The sequence below is a fragment of the Carassius auratus genome, unplaced genomic scaffold (assembly GCF_003368295.1).
Source record: "Carassius auratus strain Wakin unplaced genomic scaffold, ASM336829v1 scaf_tig00214237, whole genome shotgun sequence".
Taxonomy (NCBI): domain Eukaryota; kingdom Metazoa; phylum Chordata; class Actinopteri; order Cypriniformes; family Cyprinidae; genus Carassius; species Carassius auratus.
In genome coordinates, this window is record NW_020527572.1 from 216,256 (window position 1) to 225,694 (window position 9,439).

General features: G+C 34.6%; 1 protein-coding gene across 1 annotated transcript; it reads right to left on the reverse strand.

The window, feature by feature from the left end:
- Positions 1–4,949: 4,949 nt before the first annotated feature.
- On the reverse strand, positions 4,950–8,964 carry LOC113091594 (src-like-adapter). Its single transcript, XM_026257170.1, has 8 exons — positions 8,753–8,964; positions 7,999–8,098; positions 7,800–7,893; positions 7,524–7,610; positions 6,590–6,693; positions 6,327–6,458; positions 6,104–6,233; positions 4,950–5,993 (listed from the first exon to the last, which is right to left on the reverse strand). The coding sequence occupies exons 2-8, from the start codon at positions 8,063–8,065 to the stop codon at positions 5,789–5,791; spliced, it is 819 nt and encodes a 272-aa protein (XP_026112955.1). The 5' UTR covers positions 8,066–8,098; positions 8,753–8,964; the 3' UTR covers positions 4,950–5,788.
- Between the last annotated feature and the right edge of the window lie 475 nt (positions 8,965–9,439).

A 9,439-nucleotide genomic window follows, 5' to 3' on the forward strand; every position in this document is an offset into this window, starting at 1 on the left:
CACCAGGTTATGAAAACAAATGCATCACAACAAATGCCCCGCCGGGCTACATAACACTCTCATGTTGTCATGTGATTGTCTATCTAATAGCCCTTCTCTAAAAGAAGGTTTTTTGTTTTTTTACATTTGCATTTCTGCATTATATGTTTGTAGACTGAATTGAGAATCACTGGTCACTGCTTAGTTAATTATATATCTAGCTCTATCTGCTGGTGATGCTGTGCTATGACTGTAAAAGTCTCTGCAACTGACATTGTTGTACTTAAAGGAATACTTAACCCAGAAATGATAATTAGCTGAAAATCTACTTACTCTCAGGCCATCCATGATGTGGATGAGTTTGTTTCTTCATCAGAACAAGATTTTTAACATTACATCACTTGGCTCACCAGTGGACCCGGTGCAGTGAATGGGTGCCATCAGAATGAGAGTCTAAACAGCTCATAAAAACATCACAATAATCCATAAGTAATCAAGGCTCCTGTGTGCTGTGTGTTTGTACTAAACAAATCTATAAATAAGAAGTTTTCAACTTTTGCTTCCATCTAAAAATCAAAAATGATTAACTCCTGTTCCATTCGATGTTGATTCATTTTATAAGTGTAAAATTAGAAAAATGAACAGAAGGAGTTACTGTGCATTTTGTAAGAAAATAATTTAATAATAATTTAATAATTATTTTAATAATTAAAAATAAATAATACATTGATTTCAATAAACAATACACCCACATTTGAGTATTGTGATGTCACACTATTTTGTGCTGTATTTGCTAAAGAGCCACATGATGTCACTGTTTCCCAGTTCTGAGTCACAGTTAGAAATCATATATATATACATTGAGAAACCGGCAAAAAAAAGCGGGTTTTAAAAGTTTCAGTTTTTTTTTTTCATTAAAATGCATTATATCAACAAGGAATATGGCCATATCATAGGAATTAATTAAAGTCTAATTTCAGGTAAAACGTGATATCCAAAGAAGGAAAACATTGCTTTTTGTATGATATTGTACCAACGCCACTAGATGTCGGTATACGTTTGAGGATATCAAACATACCGATCAACGACACGATGTAAAGCCAGAATTACTGAGTGCACATTTAAATAGTTTACAATCTTGTAAATGTATTCATCTTTATAATGTTTTCCTCAATAACCTTCTGTGCACATAATGACTAACGACATTAAAGTGGACTTATAGTTTTGGATATCCATAACTGTGTTTTAGCAGCAAGTGCAGACACAGATGCTGCTGTGTTAATGTCTTGCTGCAATTAACTTCCTTAATAATCCGTTTTCCTGAAAACAAGCATCATTTATTTTCTATACTGATGTATTCAATCTAGTAGCTAAATGCGTCATTACAGGTTATGCAACTGCTTTTCTCCTGTTTAGTGAAGACCAATGTTGAATCATCCTAATATTGTCTTAATGATCGGTTTTCATTTTTATTGTATGTAAATCCAATGTTTTTACAAACAGGATTCTGGCATTTTGATAGATTAGCAGATCTCAGAGGCAAATGACTGTTTGTGGAAAGCATCGGCGAGGGAAAATATTTCAGAATCCATTTATCTAGTGTAAAAACAGAGCCAGTCCAAAGTCTTGTCTGAATGCTTCCGGTTATGTGACAGTATTGCCAATTGGAAAATATGGGATATGAAGGTTTATGTGGAAACTTGTCTCTGATACTTCCAGAGTAACTTCCAAAGTAACATTTGAATGGCTTACAGCCTTACAGTTATTTCACGACAGCATTTGCATTCTCTGAAGATGAAAAGAATTTCTTATTTTTTCATTTCAATTGAGGAATTTACTGAAATGGTCATGTCAACCTCTGTGGAGGTAAATCAACCCCTCTTATCACAGCAGGCCATTGATTATTTACAATCTGCATTTTACAGACTTAGACGCATTAAAATGAATTATGGCACATCTGTTAGTTTCAAAAATACTAGCCAATTGCCAAAATACCAAAATCATAGACCGTAATGCCAACAGCAGCAAACACAGTGTTTAGACGTTAATGCAAAAAAAAAAAGTTTAATTTATACCAAACAACCTACAGCCTAGACTACACACACAGGAAGTGAACACCACAGTCCATCTAACCTCGCTTCTATAAAAACATGCGCAGCAAAAGCACTTCTACTTCACAGAAACATAATTCACATTTAGACAAATAATGACATATTCAGGCCCTGAAGTTTCAGATGCAACCAAGTTTCGTTGTTTCAAATGTCATTGTATATGTCAAGACAAGTTGATCTTCTCTGTTATATCACATTATTATTATTCACTATAATAAAAGACATGGTATATAGTAAATTAAGCATATTACCTATTTCTCAAATCTATAATGAAAAACCCAGTGCCATAATCATATTTAGATTAAATTTGTTACATCAAGTATTATTACAATTTCCAAAAGCCCTCATCAAAATCATCATTTCCAATCACTTGAGACGTAACCTAAAGTTTGAGTTCCTGTCGAGACAGAAACACTTTTGATAAATTGAATAGAATGACACAGGCCAATTTTCAGATGATGAAGAGAGAACAGATTGTTGGCCCAGAGAGAGTCCCACCTGTCGGCCATAAACTACTGACTAAACCCTGCATCACTCGCCGTGGCTGCAGTCACAGCCTCTGTTTGCAAACTTCTTATGCTTAGTAAAATTACTGCCTTAAAGCAACATGTCACCCAAAAATGGCAATTCTGCCCAAAATTCTGGTCATTATTTATTCATCACAGACAAAATAACAGCATATCAGTTTGTCAAGACATGAGGGGGAGTAAGTAGCAAAAGAAAAGAAATGTATTTTTTTTAATGTGCAATCACTATTTAAACTTCCTTTTCTAATTTCTAATTTTAAAATATCTCTGAGTGGGTGTGGCAGTATAAATTTATAATTTGTTATATAGAGGATCTTCCTAATACTGAGAATGTTCCTCCATTTTGCAAATGAGTCAAGCTTATTTTTTGATGCGTAAGATATAGATGCAGACGGACAGGAAGAATCTAAATACTCTGTATTTGTAAGCATATTCAATCAGTTTTGCAAATGATACAATAAGTGCGTGAAGTACAGCAATGAACCCCCGTTTTCAGACATATGACTGAATTATTTATGATTTTGTCAGAGCACATCTGGAACACATCTGTTCCTCAAACGGGAGGAAAAGTGTTTAAATGTGGCTTTCCAGTGAATGCTCCTAAGTACATGCTTTCTTTCCCCTGAACGGGAAGAGTCATAAATCTCACACATATGACTGACAGAATATTTCATCTTCTAATTTTAAGATTGCTCTGACTGAACCCTTGAAAGACACAAATGCTTGCAGACATTGATTCAAAATATAAACGTATCTCTTTATTCATGCCAGGAAAAGGGGTTAAAATGGCCCTGGTACACTTCTCTTCTTTTTTTTCAATATAAATTGTGCTGAAAATATCAACAGCAATATTTTTGTAATGTTCAACAGTCTTAAAGTTTACTGCCGCACATTAATGCAACCTGGAAGCATTTGAGTATAAATGAAATGTCAGGACATGCCACAGTTGAGATTAATTGGAAAACTATATGGAAGCACTATGTCTTTACTGATTACATAGAAAAAACTTTTACCAATATTTGTTTCTTCTAAGTTCTGAACAGGCAGTAGTTCTTATGGTTTTTGTGATTTGATTGTTACTCACAGACATGAGATGTGACTTATCTGCTAAGATACTTTTTAAATAGAATTGCTATAAATTGAACGACCCGTAAATATTACCATTGTTCTGCATGACTTGATCTCCTTTCCACCCTTGGCATGGTATAAGTTCAACTGATGTTATATGCATACGTTATAGTTTGGTGCTGGCAATGATTTGAGACGATCAGTTGGGATTATTTTTATTTTTTTTACTTCAGACCAACCATGTGTGCACTTCCAAATGTGTGCTCCAGATGCTTTTATAAAACCTATGTGTTGCAAAACACAGAAAATATTTACTCTCACTTCAGCCAATCGAGTACAATCTGATAAAACAGTAAGCGGGAGGCTATTTTTAGACGCACGTTGCATTCTTCAACGATAACTAACCACATGAGTTGTACATGTGATCTTTTCATAAAACAATCTGAGCTTTACATCACAAGGGTATAGTGATGTTTTTTGTTTTTTTTGTAGAAGGTTGAGTCTGTTTATTTTGGGGGAAAGTAAGCAAAACCACCTGTTTGTATGCTGGAATTATCCAGATTCAGATGCATGAACGTGAAATGCTCATTTAGATAATCACAGGCTGTCAGTGTGAATCAAACCATCTTCTCCTTCAGCCTACTGACTGAAACATCCTGTGAATGCTGAGAATAAACACAGAACATTATAGTTTGAACTGTTTTTGCACACACTTCTACAGATTCATTATTTACAAAAAAAATACAATAGTTAATATTTTATCGTTATTAATTATGTTTAATCTAAGGAAACTGTACTATTTGTGTAAAGTATTTCTGAAAAAATGGTACATCTTTTGTATTGTCTAATATGAATATTTAATGTTAATGCATTTTGTGTGAATTCGGAAATGACTATTACATTTAAAGCAACAATAAACAGTGCCATTAGATGATGAACGGTTAGTATAATTATAAGTCTTTCATCTTATGTCTTTGTTTCAGATCTCTTTATGGACTGCTTATGTTGCATGAGCTAAATATTTGAATAAATGTCTCTAATTAATACTCCATATGGTTACCATTAAGATTTCACTGCCTAATGCACTGTATGAACACAAGCATGATACTGAGAGCTTGTTTGTGTGGCTGTTTTGATACAGAGGCTCAACAAGTATCTGCTCTGGGGTTTAGATGAAGAATATTAAACAGGTATTAAAATGTTACAATTTCCAAAATGTTTCATGGCCAGTAGAGCAATAAACAAAATAATACACTGAAAAAAGGAAGGTCTCCCACCTCTCATTTCTTTAATTAAACATGCTTCCAACTAGTCTGAAGAAAGATAGCAGTGGCTCGTCGATAAAGACATATGTACATTAAATTACAAGTGTTTACAAGTTTTCACACACCCAAAAATAAAAAAAAGCAATAAAACTTGTTCCTTTAACATGCTATTGCTGCGTTACTTATTAACTGGCTCAGTGTTCATAAGGAAGAAACTACATGATTCACAGTGAAGTTAAAAAAATGCACATATCCTCAAAAAGTCACTGTAGGTGCTCGACTATATAAAGTAAACCAAGAAAAAAGAAGGGAGTCAACATTCTTCTTTAATTGTGAAACATACTGAAATCGCAATAGGGTGAATCTCACATAAGCACATAAGGAATAGGTCTGGGTCATATTTCACCCTAAAATTAAAATTAATAAATATTTAATAACATAAAACAATACATTACTAAGAATCTAATCACTAAATGTTCAAGAGTAAACATCCAAACACATAACAGTAGCCTACATGTGAACAACTGTCATATATAAAAATAATGGGTACTTTGTTTCTATTTGATTTTAGGGTGAAATTTATGAAAGCCTGTTCCATCACAGAACCTAAAGGCAACAGTCTTTTTATTTCTACCATAATTGCGAAATGTAAACTCAGAAGTGCAAGGAAAAAATATATATGTTTAAAAAAATGTTTACAAAAAATGTTTTTCCATGGCAGAAACGGCTTCCATAGAAAAGTGACCTGGACATGTATGCGAAAGATTATCTTGACCCAGTGCAAAAATATTACAGTCCATAGCAATGTGTCAGTAGATTAAATGTCTATGGTCATACACTAATAGTCTTCATCTTCAGTTATATTACTGTGGTCAGTCATCACGTAGACAGACTTCCCCTTCTTCTTGCGGCCTTTGCTGTTCTCTAGCTCAGGTGCTGATGCTAAAGACAGATAGGCAGCTATGCTGCTCCTCACACCGTAGCTCATCATGTTATCTTTGCTGTCCATGTTATCCAGCTCGCTTGGGCTCATCAGCTGTGACCTATTCATGTGGAGACATACCAGTCATTCACAGCTCACTCTATACTGCTCGACACAAGCTCAGCAAGTGGAGGAAATGCTTAGAAGGATCTAAAAAAAACAGATACGTACTTATTCACTTTCTTCCAATCCAAGTTACGGCGCATTACAACAGGTGGCCTTTCCAGGGTTGTGCTCGGCACAGGGTTGGACAGAGCCAGACACGGAGTGCTGAGAGCACAACATATACCATCTGATGAGTCTGAGGGAAAACCAAAACACATTCGCTTTAATGTATAACATGCTCATTTTACATTACAAGCGGACTATGAGAGTTTTGTCTTTCAGTTCTCACCAGAGTAGTGATTGACCATGTCCTCCAGACACTGAAAGGTAAGCCGTGGGGAGATGTAGTACCAGCTATTAGTCAGACGGAATATTTTATAGTGCTTTATGGTCCTGTGTCTCACAGAGAGAGAATATACACCTGCAGGGAACAGCAGGTATGATTGCAATGCCATTTACACTTGCACTGACACTGGAGTTGCTGAAATATGTGTCGATGGAAGCCTTTCTTTGGTTAGTATGCAACAGTAAATGACAGTTCCAGGTAATTACCTCTCTCTTGTGGACTTTCTCTTATAAGGAATGATCCAAAACCATTACCAGGCAGTAACAAAAGCTCTTCTGCCTTTTGTCTGCTAATTCCCTCAAACAGCCATCTTCAAAAAACAAAACAAAACATGTCAAAGAGGAAATTATATTAGCAACTGAAAACAATGACTTCACAAATTATTCTATCTTTTTTTTTTCACAATGAAGATTTTATTTAAATAACAATGTTCTTCATAAATAAATATAAACCGGTGTAACTTGTTTAATGTTTTTATTTTTTTGTACAAAGATAAGTGATACGGTCTATGTATAGCGTGTAATAAAGTTCTGGTTAAGTAAAACTTTAATTTTGTTTCGCTTTGTTTTAGTATTTAGCATGACGCATTAAGCAAAGTTGACAGTAAAGACATTAATGCTTTAATAAAACAATTTATTTTTCATGTAAATGCTATAACTAAAAGCTCTTTTTAAAACTTTTCTATTAATCAAAGTATTTTAAAATGTAACATTTTCCACAAAAAGCAACTGTGCTCAACATTGGTAATGATAAAAAAAAATATTTATTAAGCAGATGATCATATTAGAATGATTTCTGAAGGACCGTGCTACAATGAGGATTACATTTAATTTATTTATTTTATATAAAAATGTATACTAAATTGTAATAATAGTCACTACATTACTGATTTACTATAATTGTATAGTTTTTTATAGTCTTGTTATGCATTTACCGACCCCAAAATTTTGAGCGGTTATTGTAAATCACAATGGCTTTAATATTCTGTACGAGAATACAGAAAATTGTCTCTTGCGTCATTCATAATCCAGTACTGTTTTGTCCAGATATTATTCTGCATTTAGGTATATATTTCTGAGATCATCACACAACATACATCAATAGGGATTATATTAAGATAGATAACAAGTCTACAAGTACCCGTGATAAACCTTTGCCACATAATTACTCGGAATGTAATTCTCAGTTCCTTGTTGAAGAGAACGTACTTTCCACCAGCAACCCTCTCTGTAAAGCATTGATGAGTAAATAAAAAGACATTTAATAGGTTGCAGGTGTATATGTGTACAGTTTATTAATATAAATTAAAATGAAGATCAAATAAGCATTTCACTAGCTGCTGATGCATTATATATTAGCAGGCATTTATTGTTAACTAGCATTGAGCATATTGTGTTTCACTGAAAGAACACTTACTCAGAAAGACCTTTGAGTTTTTCCCCGATCTTAAAGATCGGTTGACTAATGTCTCGACATGGATAATCAGAGAGCACCACAAGACTGTCACAGTCTGTAAATGTAGATTAACAAACTGTATAAGTAATGTCAAAGACCCACATTAATACATATTTAGGCAATAGATTTCCCATACAGCAGCTGAGGAACCATAGCTTACCTTTAAACATGCTATCAGAGTTGTTTGGCTCTGGGTTTGTCTTTTCCTGCGTCATCACATTCCCCATGATGGCCGTTTAGAGGCCGCAGCTCTACAGATGCTGGAATTTTAAATGCACATTTCAGTTCATGCAAGAGAGATCATGAGTTTGCATCTGATAGTCCAACAGATAATGTGACATTTGGTCTAATTTTGCAACTTCCTCTCAGCTAATGGGTTATGTCTACCAAAAAAATAAAACAGGGAAGCTTCTGGAGAGCCCAAGTCTAACACAATTTCTCACTAAACTCCTTCCTGACAATGTTAATTTTTAATTTGCATTTCTACAGAATTTGATTTACCTTTAACACTTGTTTCATCTTTTTATGGCGATTTGTTTGTTTGTCAATTCATATTATTTAAGTCATTAAAAACACATGGAAAAATGTATTTAACCGAGTCATAATTCTCTTCACGTCCTTTTGCATCACAGGCCTTTAACCAACCTCGCCATGAAGTCTACAATTGGACAGAAATGCATAGAAGAGGGATGTGCAAATTTTTTTAATGCACATAAATTTGTCATTTAATAATTTTTAAGCATGATAAATCAAACCATGGACATGGAGGTTATTGAAAACATAACATGCAAACAGCATCCCAACACTTGACACTCTTTCCCCCGCAGTGAAACACCATATAAATGTCAAACCTCCATTTTTATTTCCCCCTCCACACCAACAGAAATATGCTAGGCACATAAACGTTTTCTTACCTTTCACTTGAAGCAGCTAAATATCCATGTTTCCTTCAGACGGCAAAGCTTCAGTTCTTGCTAGCTGCTCCTAATAAAGTTGAAGCAGGTGGTTCAGAGTTAAGAAATACTGCACTGGTCTCAGACCGACGTCCAGCAGTAAGAGCAGTTGTGTTGTGAGTGGCCTGCACTGCACTGCAGACTTAACTAAACTGAGCGATGGTCTACTGAAAACAGCACACAGCCACATACTTCCTCTAGTAAAATAAGGAAGAGTTCCCTAACCTGGTCTTCCTTCATCCCCTCAATGTGCAACAACAGAAATGATTAGAAATTCTTAATGCAAATAAAAATACAGTATAGCAAATTATTTTTGAATGCAAATAAGTACAGTTTGCAATGTTTACGCGGAGGTTTACGTTTTAGATATGAGATTTCAATGCTTTCAGTATCATAGAGTGCTCATAGTTGTGCAACTTCCTGTGTATGGCATTAGTGGGTGAATGTCTGTGTGTGAGAGCGTCTACATGTGTAAGCTTCTATCTCAGCAGCATAATGCCTACCAGACATTAAATGTAGTGCTAAACATTAGCCTTTTGGCATTAGCCTTAGTGTTTTTATTATCTTTATAAGTTTGTATATGACACTGCAGATCCGCCTTTAGGATAAACTAAAAAAGGTAGCTACACAACTGAGAATTTAGCATTT